Source organism: Zalophus californianus, chromosome 11 (genome assembly GCF_009762305.2).
Source record: "Zalophus californianus isolate mZalCal1 chromosome 11, mZalCal1.pri.v2, whole genome shotgun sequence".
NCBI classification, from domain to species: domain Eukaryota; kingdom Metazoa; phylum Chordata; class Mammalia; order Carnivora; family Otariidae; genus Zalophus; species Zalophus californianus.
Window position 1 is genome coordinate 108,135,080 of NC_045605.1, and position 22,241 is coordinate 108,157,320.

At 60.3% G+C, this 22,241-nt stretch overlaps 2 protein-coding genes across 8 annotated transcripts; both read left to right on the forward strand.

Annotated features, from left to right (window-relative positions):
• The first annotated feature begins 1,787 nt into the window (after positions 1–1,787).
• ANKRD13D (ankyrin repeat domain 13D) lies at positions 1,788–11,443 on the forward strand. Of its 3 annotated transcripts, none has more exons than XM_027578172.2 (15): positions 1,788–2,058; positions 2,601–2,736; positions 2,835–2,959; positions 3,672–3,717; positions 3,812–3,955; positions 4,226–4,415; positions 8,244–8,310; positions 8,712–8,793; positions 9,014–9,072; positions 9,176–9,306; positions 10,058–10,215; positions 10,317–10,439; positions 10,522–10,685; positions 10,769–10,860; positions 11,106–11,443. In XM_027578172.2, the coding sequence occupies exons 1-15, from the start codon at positions 1,969–1,971 to the stop codon at positions 11,395–11,397; spliced, it is 1,899 nt and encodes a 632-aa protein (XP_027433973.1). In that variant the 5' UTR covers positions 1,788–1,968; the 3' UTR covers positions 11,398–11,443. The 3 variants fall into 3 exon arrangements, with proteins under 3 accessions (XP_027433973.1, XP_027433975.1, XP_027433974.1); XM_027578174.2 differs by having other exon boundaries at positions 1,789–2,058; positions 11,199–11,443; XM_027578173.2 differs by having other exon boundaries at positions 1,790–2,058; positions 11,184–11,442.
• A 1,094-nt stretch (positions 11,444–12,537) lies between these two features.
• SSH3 (slingshot protein phosphatase 3) lies at positions 12,538–20,552 on the forward strand. Of its 5 annotated transcripts, none has more exons than XM_027578171.2 (14): positions 12,538–12,791; positions 13,281–13,321; positions 13,902–14,133; positions 15,030–15,148; positions 15,231–15,302; positions 15,649–15,714; positions 15,814–16,002; positions 16,085–16,178; positions 16,609–16,737; positions 16,833–16,879; positions 17,582–17,728; positions 17,924–18,124; positions 18,221–18,494; positions 19,504–19,635. In XM_027578171.2, exons 1-14 carry the CDS (start codon positions 12,726–12,728, stop codon positions 19,561–19,563), a joined length of 1,737 nt encoding a protein of 578 aa, XP_027433972.1. In that variant the 5' UTR covers positions 12,538–12,725; the 3' UTR covers positions 19,564–19,635. The 5 variants fall into 5 exon arrangements, with proteins under 5 accessions (XP_027433972.1, XP_027433971.1, XP_035578557.1 ...); XM_027578170.2 differs by lacking the exon at positions 19,504–19,635 and adding an exon at positions 19,954–20,552 and having other exon boundaries at positions 12,539–12,791; XM_035722664.1 differs by having other exon boundaries at positions 12,539–12,791; positions 16,678–16,737; positions 19,573–20,552.
• Positions 20,553–22,241: the final 1,689 nt, after the last annotated feature.

Genomic DNA, 22,241 nt, shown 5'->3' on the forward strand with positions numbered 1-22,241 from the left:
GGCAAAGGATAGGAAGCAGGGAGACAGGCTAGGGGCCACTGCTTGTCCAGGGAAGAAATGCAAGGACAGGAAGAACACGGCCCACCAGGAATGGGCCCCACTCGGGGACGATAGAGAGGTAGGAGTCCAAGAGGGCCCACAGGGAGGTCTATGGCACATTCAGAGGACCGCCAGGGAGTGCAGCCCCGGGGGAAAGAGGGTGAATGTGACCAGATCTGGTTTTAGGTAATGCTAACGGGATAGCATAGGACACCGGGCACAGAGATGTCCCAGAGGGAGCTGAAATGCAGTCCTGGGGATGGCGTCAGGGTTGACAGTGGAAACAGGCTTTCAGCAGGGGGGACGCCCCACTTGGGGGTTGGAGAGGGAGAAGGGGTCCTGGAAGAGGGCTGAGGAGACAGTGGAATTAGGATTCATGCCGGTGGAGAGTTGGGTGCCAGGCTGCAGAAATCAGGAGGGGCCCGGCGGGAGAACATGCCCTTAGATTTGGGTTGAAGAAGCTGGGGGAAGGGAGAGCCCTTTCCAAGGAAGGTGGAGGCTAGAGAGGGCTGCCGCGGGGTAGTGTGGCCGGATGTCCAGTCCTGGACACTCGGAGGCCTTCGAGCTGCTCTAGAGCCAAGGACTTCACAGCGACCTGATGACACCACAGGGCAGAGTGGCAAAGATCCCAGATAGCACGGGAGCCGCCTACCCACACCGAGAGGGCAGGGTGAAAATGGCAACCAGGCCCTCCCAGCCCAGAGGCTCAGTTCAAACTTCTAGAAGAAATATGTAGGTAGTTATCTTACCAATAGGGAGACTGAGACCAGAGGGTCAGCCTTGGCCAAGCCTGGCGGCTGCCTCACCACCCACCAACACCAGACCCCAGGCTGCGGCCAGGGTAACAACGACAGAGCTCAGGCGGCTGAGGCCTGCACTCTAGTTCCGGTGTGGGTGGAGGGGCCGGCCCTGATTTCGAAACTCTCCTTCCTTTCCTGACGCTGGCAGCAAAGCGCAGCCTCTGCAAAAGGGATCTGTGCGTTGGGTGAAGGCAGCCATTTACGGTGGACAGTCCACTGGCAGAGGTCTGACTCCAGCCGGGCCCACTGCCCCCATTCCCCAGTGCTCCCATCCCTGACTCCAGTGACCTGGCGGGGCCGCCTCCCTGCAAGGCTGGGCCCAGCCGTCATGAGGCGACCACTAGACACCGGCCCAGGTCCCTGGGGAAGGTGCATTTAGGGACATCTCGGAGGTGACGGGAAGGGGAGCCAGGGTCCCCCGCACAGGCACAGTCAGTACCCGCGAGGCCTGGGATAGGACGCACAGGGCAGGAAGCCCGACGCGCGGGTGAGTGCCGGCTGCGGAAACGCGGATAAGCCAAGGGCCGCAGGACCGCGGCCTGCTGGGCACGCACGCGCACACGCGCGCGCACGTCCCAGGGACCCAGGCCCCGCCCCTGGCCGGACCGCCCCGCCCCCGGACTCCCTCCTTCCTTTTCCGGACCCGCAAGCAGGGGTCTGCGCTGGGCCTGGGGCGCCCCCTGCAGGCTGCGGGCGGAGCCGTAGCCAGGCCCCGCCCGCCAGACCGCCCCTCGCAGACCCAGGCCAGGCTGAGGCCGGGGTCCCCGAGACGCGGGCCCTGGCTCCTTCCCCGGCGCGCGTGGTTGCCTGGGCGACTGAGCAGCGCCCCCCGCCCGCCCGCGGCGGGCGCGGCCCCGGCCGCGGTTGCCATGGCTGCGGGAGGCAAGGGGGCGCGCGGCCCGATGCCCCGCCCCGCCCCGGCGAACCCCGCCCGCCAGGCCCGCCCTCCTCGCCGCCTGCGCCGCCGCCGCCGCCGCCGCTGCCTCCCGGCGTGGGGGCTGCGGTGGGCGCAACTCGGCGCGGCGCGGACCGGAGGTGAGGGGGCCGCGGCAGGCCCGAAGCCGAGGCGGGGCCGGGTCGCCCCCGCCGCGCCCGCCCTCCCTCCCACGATGCGGCGCTGAGGCCCAGCATGGCCGGCCCGGGCCCCACCTTCCCGCTGCACCGGCTCGTCTGGGCGAACCGGCACCGCGAACTGGAGGCCGCGCTGCACAGCCGCCAGGTGAGACCCACCGGGCGCCCGGGCTGTCCTCCGCGCAGCCCACTCAAAGCCGTGGTCTCCATCCTGGAGGCCGCCCGGCCTGAGCCGAAGCCCGGGTCACCTGCGCCTCTCGCTTGAGCCTCTGGCCTCGGCTTCCAGCGCTGGGCCTTGCCCCGCCCGTCTGCCCGCTTCACACTGCATCCAGCCCCCGAATTCGCGCCACACCACCCCTGAGCCAGGCTGAGGACAAGCAACCTGGTTCTGGTCCCCAGGCCCCTCCAAACTCTTGACATCTGCAGCTGCACCGCTGCCTGACCCAGGCTGCCTGACCAGGCCCCACCGCCGGATCCCCAGCTCTCTTCCTGCCCGAAGGCGGGAGAGGTGGGCAGGCCCTTCCCACCTGCTCGCTCCCCTCCTCCTATGAGGACACGCAGGCCACCCTCAGCCATTTCCATGGCCTGTCTGCTGTCTTTATTTCCCGCCATGAGCTCCAGCCATGTTCAGCCTGGTGGCCTTCTTGCTTCTCTTTACTTGCCCTGTGTTGAGTGTCCCATCTTCCCTAGCACGACATTGAACAGGAGGACCCCCGGGGGCGCACTCCCCTGGAGCTGGCTGTGTCCCTGGGGAACCTGGAGTCCGTGAGAGTCCTCCTTCGACACAATGCCAATGTGGGCAAAGAGAGCTGCCAGGGCTGGGCAGGTATACCGCAGAGGGCAGAGGGGCTCCCCTGAGGCTGGCAGTGGGGTTGGTGCCGGGGGCCATGGACAGAGCCCCCCTCAGCGGCCTGGTGCCCCTAGTCCTGCAGGAGGCCGTCAGCACTGGGGACCCCGAGATGGTACAGCTGGTGCTCCAGTATCGGGACTACCAGAGGGCCACACAGAGACTGGCTGGCATTCCGGAATTGCTCAACAAACTCCGCCAGGTTCGCCGGGGTACAGAGCTGTGGTCCGTCAGGAGGGGTAGGGAGCCGCGTCAAGGGGCCGTGACAGGCTGCAGCATGGGGGTCACCGGTCACCTGCCACCCGCTCAGTCTGCGCACCATGCCTTCCCATCACTGTCGACGACAGTGACCCCATTCCAGGGTCATGTAGGGAAGAGGAGTCCAGGCTCACATGGGTGAGACGGGGCCCTTTAGGAGGAAAGCCGTTGCTGACGTCAGGGGTCCCGCGTACCAGAAATCTCCACAGAGCTTTAGATGTGGGCCTGTTCCCTGCGGGGAGAGTTTCATCTGACTCTGCAGGTGTGGCCTGGTGCCCCAGAGTACCTGTTGGTCCTCCTCAAGCGTGGGGGGCAGGCCCAGAGGGGGTCATTGTGCCTTCTTTACAGATGAGGACTCTGAGACCCCCAGGGAGCAAGCAGTTCCCCCCAGGGCCCCTCCACAGTCTAGGGGCCAGGTGGAGACTGACCTCCAGGCTCCAGATACTTATAGTCCGTTTATTCCAAGACTTTATTAGGGCCCCACTTAGCCCGCCCTTTCCTGGGTGGGGTGTGGTTGTCGTGGGGGCGTGGCTAGGACCTTGCCCTTGAAGACCTGCTGAGGGGCTGGACTCCCAGAGAGGGGCTCCAGACGAGGAGCTCCCTAGGCCCACGGATCCTCAGCACCAGGCCCTGACAGGTGCTCTGGTCTGTCTCAGGCCCCCGATTTCTACGTGGAGATGAAGTGGGAGTTCACCAGCTGGGGTGAGTGAGGACCTCTTGGCTTCTAGGGGCCTGGGGCGGGGCGGTGGGGGGATCCAGTGGGAAAGAACCATGGTGACCCCCGCACTCCCTGCAGTGCCCCTTGTGTCCAAGATGTGCCCGAGTGACGTGTACCGAGTGTGGAAGCGGGGGGAGAGCCTGAGGGTGGACACCAGTCTTCTGGGCTTTGAGCACATGACCTGGCAGCGTGGCAGGAGGAGCTTTATCTTCAAGGGCCAGGGTGAGCTCTGGGGGACTCACTGTGGGCATGAGGCGGGCCAGGACCCCCACCCCCAGCACCCCCCGCCGGATTCTCCCGTGGCGTAGTGAGGACGGTGCTGTTCTTTTTCTCTCCTTTGTGGAAACAGAGGTTGAGGGTGGAGGGGACCCACGGGCTGGGGCCTCACCCACTTAGCAGCAGGAGGCTGAGGGCACCGTGGTGGCCCTTTCCCCCGCTGTCTGGGGCCTAGCACTGACTTGTTGCCCCTCACGCACCCGTGCCGGCTGGCAGAGGCAGGAGCCTTGGTGATGGAAGTGGACCACGACCGGCAGGTGGTGCACACCGAGACGCTGGGGCTCGCCCTGCATGAGCCGGAAGCGCTGCTGGCCGCCATGCGGCCCAGTGAAGAGCATGTGGCCAGTCGGCTCACCTCTCCTATTGTCTCCACCCACCTGGACACGCGCAATGTGGCCTTCGAGAGGTCAGTTGGGGCCGCCCGGCCACACCGCGGGTCTCGGTTCAGGCCTCTGGGAGGGTGAGCCGCTCAGAGGCTGCTCAGGTGGGGGCAGGGGTCCCTGCAGGCCCAGCGTCCCACCCAGACCACCTGCAGGTCCGGTGGCAACCTTCAGGCCCCTGCATGTCTGTCCGAGGGCAGCTGTCTTCCTGGGAAGGAGGCTAGGTCAGGGGGTCCTCACGTGTGTTCCCATCACAACAAGGATTTAGGCTGTGGTTCAGGGCAGCTCTTTGCCCCAATGTGGGTTTCTCAGTAGTATGGCTGTTTCTGGGCCAGAGTCCTCTGTGGGTGGCCTAGGAACCTGACCCTACCAGCCAGGCTGTTCTCTCTCTGACAACGTATGTCCCAGTTCCTGGAACAGACTTCAGAAATACCTTTTTGAAAAACAAACAAACAAACAAACAGCTTTATTGGAATATAATTTTGTATACCGAACAGTTCACCTATTTAGAGTGTACGAGTCAGTGGTTTTTAGTGTGTTTGCGGAAATGCCACTATCACCACAGTCAATTTTAGAACATTGTCATCGCCCCAAAAAGAAATCCTGTAGCTACCAACTCCCGTGCCCTCACCCCCTTCCCCAGCCCTAGGCAGCCACTGATTTCCTTTCTCTATGGATTTCCTTATTCGGGACTCTCCCGTGAATGGAATCATGGTCTTGTGTGACTTCTTTCACTGAGAACGTTTTCAAACTTCATCCGGGTTGTAGCGTGATGGATGCTTCATTCCGTCCATTGTATGCCTAGCTCACATTTTGTTTATTCACTCATCTACTGACGGACATTAGGATTGTTTCCACCTTTCGCCTTTATGAATGTTTCTGTAAACATTAGTATACAAGGTTTTATGTGGACATAGTTTTCATTTCTCTCAGGTGTATACCTGGGAGTAGAATTGCTAGCTCATCTGGAACCAGACGTTTAATTGTTTGAAGAACTGCCAGACTGTTTACCAAGGGGGCTGCAGCGTTTTCCATCCCCCGCCCCCGCAGCAGTGTATGAGGGTTCCAGTTCCTTCATGTCCTCACCAACACTGGTGTTCGTTCATTTATTTTTGGATTATAACCACCCTAGCGGGTGTGAGAAGGGGTATTTCACTGTGGTTGTGATTTGCATTTCCTTCATGATGAATGATGTGGAGCACCTTTTCATGTGCTCATTGGCCATTTGTAGCTCTTTTTGGAGACATGTCTATTCAGATCCTTGGCGCATTTAAAAAATTGGGTTGTCTTTTTATTATTGAGTTGCAAGAGTTTTTTTTTTTTAAAGATTTCATTTATTTATTTGAGAGGGAGCATGGGGCGGGGAGGGTCAGAGGAAGAAGCAGACTCCCTGCTGAGCAGGGAGCCCGATGTGGGACTCGATCCCGGGACTCCAGGATCACGACCTGAGCCGAAGGCAGTCGCCCAACCAACTGAGCCACCCAGGCGCCCGCAAGAGTTCTTTATATGTTCTAGATCTAAGTCCCTTCTTAGGTATATGATTTGCACATATTTTCTCCCGTTCTGTGGGCTGACTTTTCACTCTCTTGACCGTGTCCTTTGAAGACACATTTTTAATTTTCATGAAATATACAACTCATGTATTTTTTCCTCTTGTCACCTGTTCCTCCAGGGTCATGTCTAACAATATTTTGTCAAATCCAAAGGGACAAAGATTTTCCCCTGTGTTTTTTTCTGCAAGTTTTATAGGTCAACTCTCACATTTTGGTCTTTGATCCATTTGGAATTAACATTTGTGTATGGTGTGAGGAAAGGGTCTGACTTCGTTGTTTTGCAGGTGATGACCCACCTGTCCCAGCACCATTTGTGCAAAAGACTGCTCTTTTTCACTGAAAGGCCTTAGCACCCTTGTGGAAAATCAGTTGACCACAGACGTATGGGTTTATTTCTGGACTCTCAGTTCTGTTCCGTTGACCTGTATGCCAGTCCTTGTGCCGGGACCACACTGTCTTATAAGTGTTGCCTTGTGGTAAGTTTTGAAATTGGGAAGTGTGAGTCTTTTGACTTTGTTCTTCTTGCTCAGGATTATTTTGGGTATTCGGGGTCCCTTGCAATTTCATGGGAATTCCAGATTCAGTTGGTCAGTTTCTACAAAGAAATCGTTGGGTGGGATTCTGATAGGGTTTGCGTTGAATCTGTAACTCGGCTTGGGGCGCACTGTCGTCTTGACAATGTTGAGTGTCCTCTTCCGTGACCATGTGATCATTTCCCACTTACTTAGGTCTTTAGTTTTTTTTCTTAACATTGTCATTTAAAGCTCTAAATTTCCCTCTAACCACTGCTTTAGCTGCATCCCACAGGTTTGAGTATTGTATCTTTATTTCCACTTAATCTCAAAGCATTTTCTGATTTCTCTTTTGATTTATTCATTGACCCTCTGGGTTTTTTAGGAGTGTGTTTACTTTCCACACCTTTGTGAGTTTCCCAAATCTTTATTCTGTTATTGATTTCTTATTTCATTCCCTTGGGGTTGGAGAACATACTTTGTATGAGTTTTCTCCTTTCAGTTTTATTGAGGCTTCTTTTATGGCCTAGCATATGGTCCATCCTGAAGAGTGTTTCATGTGCACCTGAGGAGAATGTGCATTCTGTTGTTGTTGGGTGGAGTGTTCTAAGAAAGTCTGTTAAGTCTCTTTTATAGGGTTGTTCAAGTCTTCTGTTTCCTTGTTGATCGTTTGTCTCCTTGGCCTAGCCATTATCAAAAGTGGGATATTGATGTCTTGTCACTGTTATTGGCGGATCAGACACACTTTTATTTTTCACTTTTTATTCTGGAAAATTTCAAACGTGTATGAAAGAGAGAATAGTAAGAATGTCCTCTTCGCCCAACTTCAGCGCTTGCTGACGTTCTGTCAATCTTGTTGAGTCTATCCTTCCTTGCTTTTTTCCTTTTTTCTCTGGACTATTTTATTTTATTTTATTTTATTTTATTTTTAGAGAAGGAGAGAGAGGTGGGGGGAGGGGCAGAGGGTGAGAGAGAATCTTAAGCAGCCTTCATGCCCACCTTGGAGCCCGATGTGGGGCTCGATCTCACGACCCTGAGATCATGACCTGAGCCAGAATCAAGCATCGGACCCTCAACTGACTGAGCCCCCCAGGTGCCCCTTCCTTGAACATTTTTTTTTTTTTTATTTGACAGAGAGAGACACAGCGAGAGAGGGAACACAAGCAGGGGGAGTGGGAGAGGGAGAAGCCGGCTTCCCGCAGAACAGGGAGCCCGAGGTGGGGCTCGATCCCAGGACCCTGGGATCATGCCCTGAGCCGAAGGCAGCCACTTAATGACTGAGCCACCCAGGTGCCCCCAAACTTTCTTTTTTTTTAAGATTTTATTTATTTGAGAGAGCGCACAAGTGGGGGGAGGGGCAGAGGGAGAGGGCCGAGCGGACCCCCCACTGAGCAGGGCTTGATCCCAGGACCCCGGGATCATGACCTGAGCCGAAGTCAGACACTTAACCAACTGAGCCACCCAGGCGCCCCTTCCTGGACCATTTTAAAGCACAGCCCAGATGTCGTATCACTTTAACAGTAAATGCTTCTGCACATGACTCTAGCAGATAAGGATGTTTATAAAACCAGCCCCAACACCATTATCACACCTAACAAATTAATGATAATTCCTCGGTACTTTTTAGTCCCCAATCCCTGTTTGATTGTCCCCAGCTGTCCAGGCATCCTCTTCAAGGCCCTTGCGTTTCACAGTGGGAAGGCGAATTGGAAGGGGTCTCTGGAAGGGAAGGCTCTGGCTCGGGTCGAGGGGTCCGGATCCTCACGAGCTCCTGTTTGGTCTGTTTCAGGAACAAATGTGGTATCTGGGGCTGGCGGTCTGAGAAGATGGAAACCGTTAGCGGCTACGAGGCCAAGGCAGGAGAGGCTAGTGGTGGGGGCTGGGGTAGGAGACGAGGCCCAGGAACTGCACTGCTTCTCCACACCCACCCATGCGGAGGAGAGACAGAGTAGCCCGTGGGCTCTGGAAGCCCCGTGCGGCCGCGGGAACTCAGGGGGGCCCGAGTGCCCGGGCCCCGCCAAGCACATAGGGATCACCCCGGCACGGGCCCCGACCCGGTTACCGAGATGACACGAGGAGTGCTTTCCCCTCATGACTGAGCCCCCACGGTTCAGACCCCGCCACCTCCTCCACCGTGGGGGGCGAGATCCTGCGTGTCCCTGCAGAGAGGAGGACGTGGGTCCTGTACTGGTGAGGCTGAGCGTGGGAAACAGGCTCTGAGCCCTCAGCTCCCCCCCGTGTCCCCCCTGCTCCCCAGGTATACAGTGCCACCAATGTGGAGCTGGTGACACGCACTCGCACGGAGCACCTCTCTGATCAGGACAAGTCGAGGAGCAAAGGTAAACCGAGGTGCGCCTGCCTGCTGCCCAGTCACACCATATGCTGGGGTCATCCTGGTCTGGGGGTTAGGGCCACAGCGTCTGGGACAAGCTGGGCGGCCTCCCCATTCCCATGTGTTCTGTCTCCCACCCGATGGGAGGCTCCCAGAGTGGTTGCGGGGGGGCGGTCTGGGGGCAGTGGCCCCGAGTCTCCTCATGGGCCCCCACCCTTTCTCCTTAGGAGGGAAGACTCCATTCCAGTCCTTCCTCGGGATGGCCCAGCAGCACTCCCACAGCGGGGTGAGCCAGGCCCCCAGGTGGGGGGGTCACGGGCAGGGGGCCGCTGGGCAGGGCCAGGCAGGCACCCTCCTGAACACTAAGTCTGTTCATGGGGCCCTCCCAGGCTCCTGTGCAGCAGGCCGCCAGCCCCACCAACCCCACAGCCATTTCCCCCAGTGAATACTTCGATCCCAACTTCAGCCTGGAGTCGAGGAACATTGGCCGCCCCATTGAGATGTCCAGCAAAGTACAGAGGTGAGGTCTTGGAACTGGCTTTGGGACTTCCCTCAGGGACGGGGACCCTGCCTGGTCCCCCTGAGCGCTTGCAGACTCCTATCACACATGGGGCCCACCATAGTGGGGGACCCATTCACCCAGCTGGCTTCCTGCTAGATTCTCCTCCTTAGGGACAGGAGCCAGGTCTGTCTTGTCCGTGGTCATTGGCACCAGCTCTGGGGCTTGGCCCAGAGGACGGGTTACTCTTCTCCGGTGAATGAATGAATGGGCAGCACCGCCCATTTATGGTTTTCTGTTCAGTTGAATGAGCACCTGCTGGAGGCCAGTTTGTGGCAAAGGGGAAGGGCTCACAGCTCTACCATCTTCGGACTCTGTGGCCCCAGGAAATGTCTTCCCCTCCGAGAGTCTGTTCTCCTCAGTAAAATAAGTCACACTTGTCCCCCTGCTCACAAGGGCACTAGGAGGATCTGATGAGCCATGACATAGAGCTTACGATGGGCCCAGCACTGTCCCAGGGACCACAGGTAGACTCCTCATCCAGATGAGTTGAGGCTACCGTAGGCCCCAGCCTGGGCCCAGGGTCCGGGGGGGGCAGCTCGGGCAGTAGGGCCGAAAGGACGTACGCTCCTGGGGAAGGCAGGTGGGGACAGCTGAGCAGACGAGAGGGCAACGCAGGCTCGGCAGAGAGCGTGAGTAAAGGCAGGTGTCCAGGCTGGGTGGGTCTTAACAGAGGGGCCACCAGAGGTTCCTTGACTCACGTCCTGTGCAGGTTCAAGGCCACGCTCTGGCTGAGTGAGGAGCACCCGCTCTCCCTGGGTGACCAGGTGACGCCCATCATTGACCTGATGGCTATCAGCAACGCTCACTTTGCCAAGCTGCGTGACTTCATCACCCTGCGCCTTCCCCCCGGCTTCCCAGTCAAGATTGGTGAGGGGTGGCCTAGGGCACCAAGGGCCACTGGGCAGCTCCTGGGGACAAGAGGGGCCGGCTGCTGGCCCCGGTGGCTCAGGCTCACTGTCTCCTCACAGAGATTCCCCTTTTCCACGTGCTCAACGCCCGCATCACCTTCAGCAACCTGTGTGGCTGTGACGAGCCCCTGAGCTCGGTGTGGGTGCCGGCCCCCGGCTCGGGCTCGGGCGGCCCAGCATCAGGTACCTCCGCGGCAGGGAGGCGGGCCGCACCACTCCCTGGGCCCTGAGCCCTGGGGCTGAGTGCAGCCCTTCTCCTGCGCAGGGAGCCCTTTCCCGTGCGAGGTGGACCCCGCCGTGTTTGAGGTGCCTGAGGGGTACAGCGTGCTGGGCACAGAGCGCAGTGAGCCCCTTCGTGACGAGGATGACGACCTGCTGCAGTTTGCCATCCGGCAGAGCCTGCTGGAGGCGGGCGCAGAGGCCGAGCAGGTGGGACGCGGGCCCGGGGCCGGCCCCGCCTGGGTGCTGGCAGGGGTGGCAGGCGTGACAGCTCTGGGCTTCGTCTGCTGCAGGTAACAGTCTGGGAAGCCCTGACCAACACCCGGCCTGGGGCCCACCCCCTTCCCCAGGCCACCGCTTACGAGGAGCAGCTTCAGCTGGAGCGGTGAGGCCCTCTAGGACCTACTAGGACCGTGTCTCAGGCTGCCCTGCCCCGAGGACCCTGCCAGCCAGGGGGTCCTTGGCTGGTGGTGGTGGGTAGTGGGGAGGCACTAGTCCCGGGATCCCATGCCCTCTCCAAGGCCACCCTCCATAAGCAGTGCTGCCTGCCACCGCCCCTCGCCCGGTGTCTTCTCTCCGGTCCTTCCGGGTCCCAGCCGCCCTGTCCTTGCCGTTCGTTGTCCTCCATAGCCACGATCTCGCCCTTGGCCTTCTTCCCCCGCCTGAGCGCTCACTGCTCTGCCCTTCCTCTCACGCCTTGTCTGGAAGGGCCCTCCAAGAAAGCCTGCGGATGTCCACAGAGCCCAACGGCCCAGAATCCCCTCACAGGAGCCCCCCGGCCCCAGCCCCGCCAAGCTTTGAGGAGCAACTTCGCCTGGCCCTGGAGTTGTCTTCGAGAGAGCACGAGGAGCAGGAACGCCAGGGGCAGCAGGAGGAGGAGGACTTGCGGAGGATCCTGCAGCTCTCGCTCACGGAGCACTGAGCACCCGGCCCCCGGGGGGGGGCCCCCCCCCCCCCCCCCCCCCCCCCCCCCCCCCCCCCCCCCCCCCCCCCCGTCTGGGCTGCTGCCCCGCCTGCTTTTGTTACTTATCTATTTATAAACTCTCTGCTGCTAAGCTTGGGGCCTGGAGCCCTGGCCGTGGACTTGCGTTGGAGACCTAGGTGGAAATAAAGAGACTTTAAGCAGCAGGGCTTATTCTGCTCAATGGGGAGACAAGGTGGGGAGGTGACATTGAGGGCCGACGCTGTGGACAATGGCTGCAGACCTGGGTTTGAATCCTGGCTGTGGCCCTTTCGGTTTCTCCGAGCCTCGGTTTCCTCAGCTGTAAAATGAGACCGCCTCCCACTCCCCAGGGCTGTTGGGAGGGCCAAGTGAACCCACATATGCCAAGTCCCTTACAGAGTAGGTGCTCCATTAACATCAATTCCCTGGAGTCCTCCTGTGACTCACTGGGTCTTTACCAGAACCCACCTGTGCTCCTGTCCAAGAGGGAGAAAGGCTGGGCCTCCAGACTACTCCCAGCCAGCTGGGAGGAGCCCCCCTGCACCCCAGGCCTGGATTCCTGCACTGACCCCAGCATGTTCTATCCCAGTGATTTTGGACAAGTCACTTCCCTCTGCTGCAGCTCTGCCCTGCTCACCTCCAAGGTGGCCCTGAGGGTCCCCTGTGAGCCACAAGGGTCAGTTCTAAATCCCGCCCGATTTCCCCTGAAGCTCTGCATGTCCCCCCAATGATTCGTGCAGAGAGTGGAAGCAGGAGGGCCAATCAGCAAGGAGAAATAATTTTGGGGTGCCCCCCAACTTAAGACTGTGTCTGATCCTCTCCAAGACCTGTGTCCCCAGTCCTGCCTCCCTAGGTCCCATCTCTTCTAGGTAATAGCACGGTTGAGGTCCAAAGCAGAACTCAGGTGACCTAAGTGGGCGGAGCCGGGAGGGCAGGGGCAGGGGCGCCTCCCGGGAGGAGGGACCCAACCCGGGAACGAAGGCTGCAAGTTGCAGGACCTCTGGACACTTCCCTCCCGGCCGCGCTCCGCACCTGCGCCCCGCCTCGGGTCCACCCCCAACGCATCCGGGGGCGGGGGCGAGGCGGCCGAAGCGGAGGAGACGCGAAGGGAGGGGCGGCGGCCGCTCCGCGCTGGCTCTGCGGGCCCGGCTGGACGAGTGTCTGGCCCTTTAAGGGCCGCCCCCGAGGAGGTGCCAGGCCCTGGTGGCTCCGGTCTCTCCTTCCTGGTCCTGCGGGGCAGGGACTGTCCGTAGAGCTGTGGGAGGGCAAAGTGCCCGGACCGGCCCAGGTGTCCCCGGCCAGGACCCATGGCCCTGGTCACCGTGAGCCGCTCCCCCCCGGCCAGCGGCCACTCCACGCCTGTGGGGCCCACGGTAAGTCTGGCTTTGCCGTGGTCCGGCCCACGCGGTTGGCTGCCAGCTGGGCCTGGGGGAGCGCGTCCTGCCCACGGCCAGTCTCCCCTTGAGCCTGGGGGTGGCGGGGAGGGGGACCCCAAGTATCACGCTGGAGGGGATTGGGAGGGGGTCTTGAGGCTTCCAGGAACTCAGACCAAAGATCTGGAACCCCAAAGTGCCAGCCCAGACTGCAGAGGCCCTACCCACTTCCAGGCTCAGATCTGGGCCAACCCCTTGGACACCTCCAGCACCCCCACCCACTCTCACCCCACGCTGCCCTACCTGGACCTGGGCCCAGGCTCCCCCAGTGCCTCCGGGTGGGGAGTGGACTGGGGTGGGAAGGGACCTGACACCTTTCCTGGTTCCAGTCCCTAGTTGGGGGGGGCGGGGAGCGATCGCACCCTGAGAGCAGAGAGGAGAGTCCTTGCCACTGCCCGCCTCACTCTGCCCTGGGGGCCACTTTCTCAGCAGGACCAGGCATCCAAGCGGGGAAGCCGGCTCCAGCGAAGGTGAGCACCTCTCCCCAACACAGACACCCACATCCAGCCGCCAGGCCCGGCCACTGCCACCCTGGAGGACTCACGGCCAAAGCCAGCTCCTGAATCTGTGGGGCAGTGTTGCCAGTGGGCACGGCTGGTGGGTGCAGTTGGCTTGCAGCACTGACTTGGCTGCCTTTGCTTCCATCTTCCCCCTGGTCACCACCATCGTGGACCCTGGCTCAGGCCAGTAGTCACAAACCAAAGGGCAGGTTGAGACAACAGGGCCCGAGGACTCCTGGGTCCCCACCAAGTTTACAGCATCTCCTGAGTTAGGCAGGTGCGAAGGAAAGGGAGCAACTCTTGCCCACCCCCAACCCTTAGACAAGTGGGTTGAGGGCTTGGGAGCCTCTGAGACTGTAGTTCCCCAAATGGGGTGGCCTCAGCACTTGGGAACCCGTTAGAAACGCACATTCTCAGGCTTCCACTCCAGACCTACTGACTCTCCAGGGATGGGGCCCCACCCCTGTTTTAACAAGCCTGGTGGGTGATTCGGATGCACCTGTCCTGAGGGGTACGGGGGACCCTGATGGCTTCCCTGCTGCCCCGCCAGGCAGAGCTTCGCAGTCCTCCGCGGGGCTGTCCTGAGACTGCAGGATGGGGAGGACGAGGGAGAAGCCGCTGAGGCCGGCCCCGAGGCGGTGGAGAGACCCCCGGGTGAAGAACGGCCCCACGGGGACCAGACAGATGACGGGCATGGGCCCCAGAGCCCCAGGAAGCAGGAGCAGAGCCAGCACCTGCATCTCATGGTGGAGCTGCTGAGGCCGCAGGACGACATCCGCCTGGTGAGGGGTGGCCCAGAGCCCCCTGAGAAGGGGGGAGAGCCCGCCCTTGGGTGGGGGGGGAGGGTGGAAGAGAGCTAGCCCGTGTGTCTGAGTGGGGAGCAGTAACAGGAACCCCCAAACCCTGGTGAGCCTGCCGGCTCAGCTAGTCCTTTTGACAGGGCACAGTCAAGTCTTCAGGGCTCTGGCGGTGGGGGAAACGGTGGCGGGAGGTCTGTCCTGCTTGAGCCCATAGGGCCAGATTAGGGCCAAGAGCTGGCCATTACACAGAGACGGGGTTCTGTGCAACCCGCGCAAGCCCTTCCTGACCCCGCGAGCTGTCTGCCTACTGAAGGCCTGGCCTGGCGCTCGGGAGGGCTTGCTGAGCCGGAGGGGGCCCAGGCGCCATGGGGCACAGGTGAGAGCTTGAGGACCCGCTCCCAGATGTCTGTGGGGCACCTCCTTGTCTGCCGCCAAGGTGGGAAAAACAAAAGCGGGAGGTCTCTCTAAAGCTGAATTTATTCCACGGAAATAACCATCCTTCATTGTGGGATCGCGTCCTTAGTATTTCTTGGGTGAGAAACCTTTCTGGAATCGCATGATAGTGATGGCAAGTGCAAAGGTTTTTTCTAAGCCTCCTTCCTAGGCAGAAGGTGAAAACAGGCAATCTGTGTCAGGCCCATTCTCCCCTTTTTTCCACACATAGCCACTTTAAGAAAAGTCTTCTTAAACATCTGGTGGGACCATGAAATCCAAAAGTGGGAAACCATCAGATTATAACCACCAATCTGGTGTCTGAGAAGAGGAGGGTGGGCAGCAGGTCTGTTCTAGGCCCAGGACTGTGTCAGGCGGGGGGGGATGGGTGCAGGGTCTTCTGGGGCCACCGTGACCCTGGGCTTCTCCCTCCTCATCTCCCCCAGGCAGCCCAGCTGGAGGCAGCCCGGCCCCCCCGGCTCCGCTACCTGCTGGTCGTTTCCACCCGAGAACACCTGAGCCGGGATGAGACCGTCCTCCTGGGGGTGGACTTCCCCGACAGCAGGTGGGAGCAGGGAGAGGGAGGGGGGTGGGGGCAAGGAAGTGAGATGCTGGGGGACAATGGCTTTTCTTCTGTCCCCTGCCAGTTCCCCCTGCTGCACCCTGGGCCTGGTCTTGCCTCTGTGGAGTGACACCCAGGTGTACCTAGATGGAGACGGGTAGGAGGCGACAACTGGGGGAGGGGAGGGGGAGGGGCGGCGCCAGCAGGGCGATGTCTGTGATGGGGCCGCTGGCCACTGGGGAGCGGTGGGAGAACGCCGCGCTGGGCATCTGGCGCCTGGGCCTACTCAGCTCTACCTCAGGTTTGCTGTGTGAGCCTGGGCAAGTCACCTAGCTTCTCTGGGCCTTAGCTACCCCATATCTGGCAAATGGGGCTTATCGTGAAGCCCAGTGATGTGTATACATTCTGTGGACCAGCCTCACGAGGTCGCTAGTGGATTGGCCTCTCCGGGGCTCTGTGCCAGAGCCTGGAGTTGGCCTCTACCCCCGCCCGATCTCCCTCAGGGGCTTCAGCGTGACGTCTGGTGGGCAGAGCCGAATCTTCAAGCCGATCTCCATCCAGACCATGTGGTAAGGGTTAGGGTGGCCCATCCTCTTCTCAGAGATAGCTGAGGGGCTGGGGAGGGGTGGCAGGGAGGACAGTGTGATCCAGCCTCTCCCCCGTCCTAGGGCCACGCTCCAGGTGCTGCACCAGGCGTGTGAGGTAGCTCTCGGCAGTGGCCTTGTGCCGGGGGGCAGTGCCCTGACCTGGGCTGGACACTACCAGGAGAGACTGAGCTCCGACCAGAGCTGCCTCAATGAGTGGATGGCCATGGCCGACCTGGAGTCTCTGCGGCCTCCCAGCGCCGAGCCTGGCCGGTCAGTGCAGGGAGGGGAGGAGAGGGAGGGTGTCACGGCAGAGTGGGGAAGTGCTCCCTGGACTGACGGGCTCGGCTCCCAGGCCCTCAGAACAGGAGCGGATGGAGCAGGCGATCCGGGCTGAGCTGTGGGATGTGCTGGACACCAGTGACCTGGAGAGCGTCACTTCCAAAGAGGTGGGCTGGGGGGTGCCTGGTGGCTCAGTCAGTAGAGCAGGTGACTCTTGATCTCGGGGTCATGAGTTCAAGCCCCACCTTGGGCGTGGAGCTTACTTTAAAAAGAAAACAAACAACCAAAAACACAGAAAACCCAAAGAGGTGGGCTGGTGCTGGGGAGGAGCAGGGGTGAGGAGGGAGCTGGGCCCCCTGGGCGGGGGACGGGGCCTGGGGGGGGGGGAGAGGATGGTCCTCCAACTGGGGCAGAGCTTTCCTCTCTTTCTTCCCACCTTGCTTGCCTCCTGCCCTGAGCCAGGCCCGCATGCCTGGCTCAGCTCCTCTGTCCAGGTGGGACGGGTGCACCCTCTGAGGTCCCAGAGGGAAGGGTCAGGCGTCAGGACACTTGCAAGGGACCCCCTGAGCCTCGGCGCCCCTGTGGCTCTGCCTGCAGATCCGCCAGGCCCTGGAGTTGCGCCTGGGCCGGCAGCTGCAACAGTACCGTGACTTCATCGACAACCAGATGCTGTTGCTCATGGCCCAGCAAGACCGCGCCTCCCACATTTTCCCCCACCTCTACCTGGTGAGCAGCAGCGGGGGGGGGGGGGGGGGGGGGGGGGGGCGTGTGAGGGCGCTGCAGCTGGGGGGACAGAGGATGATGCTCCCCTCCCTCCACAGGGCTCAGAGTGGAATGCGGCGAACCTGGAGGAGCTACAGAGAAACAGGTAGGGCTCTGAGCCCCTCAGGACTGCCCACCCTGTCTCCCCGCTTCACTTGGCCTCCCCCCGAGGGGCAACCTGGCCAGAAGCCCCCAGGCCCCCCTGAAGGGCTGCTAGCTCCGCTTCCCGTTCCGCCTCTGGGGCTGCTCCCCCTGCAAGGCCTCCCCGGGCGCACTCGCCCTCCCCAGGCTGTAAGGCAAGGCCCAGACCCAGGGCCTCAGTCTCATGGTGAAGAGGGGCAGCCGCGGGCATCCTGGCGGCCTGTCCCAAGCAGGAAAGCTCCTCTCCACTGACCGCGTCGTAAGGGAGAAGCCTGTGCCCCTCTCCCGGGGGACCTGGCCGCCTGCTCTCCTAGGTTCCTGCCATTTGTCCACTGTGGGCTTCCAGGAAACCCGCTGTGGCCCCTGTCACCCCAGCTGCCGCCGCAGATCCACATGGTCTCAGCTTTGCTCAGAGCTGTTCTCTGACTGACTTACACTAGAAGGCTTAGCACTGCAGTCAGCCGAGCCGCTGGCTGGACCAGAGGGGGCAATTCCAGCCTGGCAGGGCGACAGGATTCGCTCAGGGTCACGGCCATCTCCCCCCCGCCCCCCCGCCCGCCCCCGCCCAACTCTCCGAACGAGCCAGGCTCCGCCGGGTCTGCTGGCCGATGGGCCTCACGTCCCCCCCACCAGCCACATCAGCCAGGCCTCCTGCCCTCCACTGCAGGGTCAGCCACATCTTGAACATGGCCCGTGAGATCGACAACTTCTACCCGGAGCGCTTCGTCTACCACAACGTGCGCCTCTGGGACGAGGAGTCAGCCCAGCTGCTACCCCACTGGAAGGAGACACACCGCTTCGTGGAGGCCGCAAGGTGGGGTGCCCCCGGCCCCCGCGGCTCACCCCTACCCCAGCTTCATCCTGCCGGCTTTGCCTTCAGCTCTAGGACTCCTTCTGGCCTTGCCCCCCTCCTCTGCTCTGGGTGGAGCACTACCCGCCCTTCCCCCACACTGACGGGGGCGGGGCAGGGAGGGGGCGGGTGGGGGAGCTGACCGTGCCACCTCCACAGAGCCCAGGGCACCCGGGTGCTGGTGCACTGCAAGATGGGCGTCAGCCGCTCAGCTGCCACGGTGGTCGCTTATGCCATGAAGCAGTACGGCTGGAGCCTGGAGCAGGCCCTGCGCCACGTTCAGGAGCTCCGGCCCATCGCCCGCCCCAACCCTGGCTTTCTGCGCCAGCTGCAGACCTACCAGGGCATCCTGACCGCCAGGTTCGAGGGGGAGACGAGGGGAAGCGAGTTGGTGGGTGTCGAGGCTCGGGGGGCTGCTGGGTCACTCAAAGCTGACTCAGGGCTACCTCCTTACAGCCGGCAGAGCCATCTCTGGGAGCAGAAAGCGGGTGGGGCCTCCCCAGAGGAGCCCCTCGCCCCCGATGTCTCTACACCGTCCCCACCGCTTCCGCCAGAGCCAGGGGGCAGAGGGGAGATGGAGACTATGGGTTTGGAGGAGAGCCAGGCAGCCCTGACAGAAGAGCCTGGACCACGGCCCCGTATCAACCTCCGAGGGGTCATGAGGTCCATCAGCCTCCTGGAGCCTGCCTTGGAGCTGGAAGGCACCTCAGGGGCCAGTGACCTGCCAGAGGTGAGGCTGGGGCCAGGGAAGGAGCCCAGGCTGAGGCAGAGTGGGGGACAAAAGTAGGAGGGGCAGACGGGAGGAAGAGAGATCGGGACGGGTACTCGGCTTCCCATGGGGGCCACTCCCTGGGCGGCTCCGTTTCGTCCCCTCAAAGCGGCCAAGGAGACCCAGTGGGGGCCAGTGAGCGCTGTCCTTCATGGGAGCTGGAGAGCAGCCATGGGGCCGGGGGCATCCACGGGGGCTTCTGGGCCGAGCCAGCCCTGGGCTGGAGGCTGTGGGCACCGCTCAGCCTGATGAAAGGACGTGCTTCCTAAGGGGCAGGGCTGCCCAGCCATCCTCCACAGGCCAGGAGCTGGACGACCAACTGCTGACCCTAGATGAGGTGGACGCGATGATCTCTGCAGCCCCTCCCAAGTCTGGGGGACAAGCGACCCATCAGAGGATGGGGTGCAGAGGGGTCATGGCACCCACAAAACCAAGTACTGGCCTGAGCCGTTGAGCATCATCTCCGTGCTACGTGCTGCAGGGCACGAGCAGAACAGAGGCTGGCCTTTGCCTTAGGAAGCCAGACGCCACCCCGCTCTTACACACACGCACGCGCATGCGCACGCGCGCGAGACTTGAGGCCAGAGCTCGTCTGGGGGGGCCAGAATGCTTGGGAGAGGCTTCCTGGAGGAGGTGGCACTGGGTATGGATGGTTGATGGGTGAGTGTGGATGTTTCTAAAGGCAGAGTGTCTTCATTTGGCTCCCGGCTCAGAGCCCAGCTCCTGGAAGGCTCTCAGGACTGACTGTACAAAGGCAGAGGGGGCAAGAGGAGGAGCAGGGGGCCCCAAGGATGTGGCAGGTGCAGGGAAGCTCAGGAGGGCCTGCGGGGCTAGGAGGTTGTGGACAGGTGAAGGCCGAGGAGCAGGGACAGTGGGGCTGGGGTGTTGTCTTCTCTCCTGTGGAAATGTGACCCTCGAGTAGCCCAGCTTCTCTGCATTCACTTACCAGTCCACACTTGCCCCTTTCCAGACTCTCTGCTCAGTGCCCCTGCCCTGGAAAGACTTCTCAGTGATTCTTCTTCTACTCTGACCCCGCCAGGTGTTTTCTTCGAATGAGTCTTCAGAGGAAGACCCTCCAGAGCCCCTCCCTCAGCTCTCAAAGGCCAAGGGAGGCGGGCGGGGCCGCAAGGGGTCTTGGCCTGCTCTGAAGTCGCGCCAGTCTGTGGTCGCCCTCAACAGCGCCGCCCTGGTGGCCAGCCGGACCCAGGCCTTCCAGGAGCAGGGGGGGGCTTGCTGTGCCTCCACACCCAGGCTCCGGGGGAAGGTGGTGAGGCAGGCCAGTGTGGATGGCAGTGGGGAGGAAGGCGAGGCCTGAGCCCTCACACACGCCCCTGGCCCCCAGACACAAATAGAGGGGCCTGCACACAGCTCCTGGGATGAGCACCCTTCACTCCTGCCAACCTGTCCACATTCCTTTTAGCTCCTCCCCAGGTGGCCCCAAGACTCCATCACTACAGCCTCGGCTGCCGCAGCCTTAAGTCTCGGACATGTCCTCCTTTCCAAGGACTCAAGACCTTCTCTGTCTATAATGGGGATGTGACTGAGAGACTGAAGATACCTTTGGGGGCAAGAACACCTTGCTTCATTCTCAGTTGCTGCCGGCAGCATTCACTTGCAGCCACGGAATAAAAGTTTCCCAGTGCAGAAAGGCTTCTGCTCCCTGCCTCACCCGCTCCCATCTGCCTCACCCCTGCCCCCTTCATTGCTGGGGTCTGCTCGGCCAGAGACCCAGTGGCCCTAAAAGGCCGAGAGTAACCTCAGTCCCTAGACCCGGAGGCTCTGAGGAGCGGAGAGCTGACCCACAGGTGGGGCTGGCAGGTCGGCCTCCCTCCCACACTCCACAACCTGCCCATCTTTTGCTGCTGCACCCCCCCAGCCCACCCCCCACAGCACTGCGCTGGGTCACAGGACACCAGGCCAAAGAGGGTCCCCTTTTTGTCCTTTACGGCCTCTGGCCAGTTTTTCAGTTTTAATAGTGTCTGGCTTTGTACTTAGAAATAAAAGACATTTTCATATTATTTTCACTTATATGATAAAGCCGTCTGCCTGTGAGTCTGATCCTTCTCTGGTTACACGAGGAGTCTGGTCTCTCCTAGCCTGTCTGGTCTCCTCACAGCTCCCAGGTGTCTTGTGACAGCCCTGTTTGGGGGAGTGGTGGGTTTGGGGTGGAGTGGAAGAATGGGGAAGAGAAGATGGGAGACCGGTGCTATCTCCCTCATCTCCTAGGGCAGGGCCTGGGTAAATGTTAGCTGCCCATGTGCCCCTCAGGCAGGTTGGCAGGGGGCGGGGGGGGGCAGGTAAGCCTACACTGGGCAGCAGGTGCTTGGCTCTGTTGGGACAGCTGAAGGGAGTTACCCATGAGGAAGCGGGAGCTGCCAACGCCTATCTGACAGGACCAAGCCTGTTCCAGAAGCTAAGGCTCATTTTGGACACTGGATGACAGTTCTCGAGCACATTTTGGGTCCCAAGAATCTTCCTCCGGCCCCAATGCAACAGAGCCTGATTTTCCAAGCCAGCCCATCACTGCCAAGGAAGCAGGCCCCTCGATGGGGCCCTCCCCCTCTAGGTACAGGTTCCTTTTGGTCAGCTTTAGTGTCCAAGGAGAGTAAGTGGACCCATCTTTGTCACTTCTGTCCCCTCCTTCCTTCAAAGCCAACTCAGAGGTAGGAGCTGGCACCAAATATTCTCATTGATGGAGAACTCGTGCCCCATTTTAAGGGCACTTTTCATCCAGACCCTGGTGGGACTCCAGCACTGCTCTAGCCCTGGAGTACCAAGGGGCAGGCAGCCTGGGTTCTAGCCCTGGCTTTGCCATTTAGAAATTACTCCACTTCCAGTCTCAGAGATTTCCTGGTCTAATCCTTCTGTTTTACAGAAAGAAACAAAGTGCCCCCCTTCCTGCTTTGATATTTCAACAATATATGTCCTCCATACATTGACAGAATTCACCCTCAACGTGTTCTCTAGAAGAGGAAGCATTTGTATCTATCTGTGGGTGACATGCCTAGGGTCACAGCAGGGTCCAGATAAGCCAGTCTGATTCTTGGTCCACTTGGCTGGTCCACCCTTCTGAGCAAACAGGGGGGCTGCCTGCCATCGTACAGCCAGCCTTAAGTCCCACCCAGACTGCCCTTTCAGTGTCCTAAGCCATGCTAGGGGCAGGTAGGGTGATAGGAGGGAAGTCAAGGCTAGGCCCTGACCTCCTGCAGCCTCTGCAGCTGGGAAGGGGGTTCCTATCACGAACTCTGAGCTCCAGGGCTAACCAGAATCTATGGAGGACTCTGAGAAGTAAGAATTCAGCACCTGGGAAAACAAAAACTGGAGGGGAAACTGTCTGCATCAAAAATGCAGACAGGGGGACCTGGCTGGCTCAGTCAGTAGAGTATCTGACTCTTGATCTCAGGGTGGTGAGTCCAAGCCCCACACTGGGTGTAGAGATTACTTGGAAAAAACGCAGACTAATGATTAAGAAACACACACACACACACACACACACACACACACACACACACACACACACACACACAGTTCATGCAAATTGCTAAAGGGGGGGGATGTATGTGTCCCTTTGATCTTATTTTCCAATCCTTCATAGGCAACCACGGTTACAGCTTCTTCCAAGTCCCTCCAAAGACATTCCATGCTTATGTCATCAAATATATTTATTCTTTTATTTATTTATTTTTAAAGATTTTATTTATTTGAGAG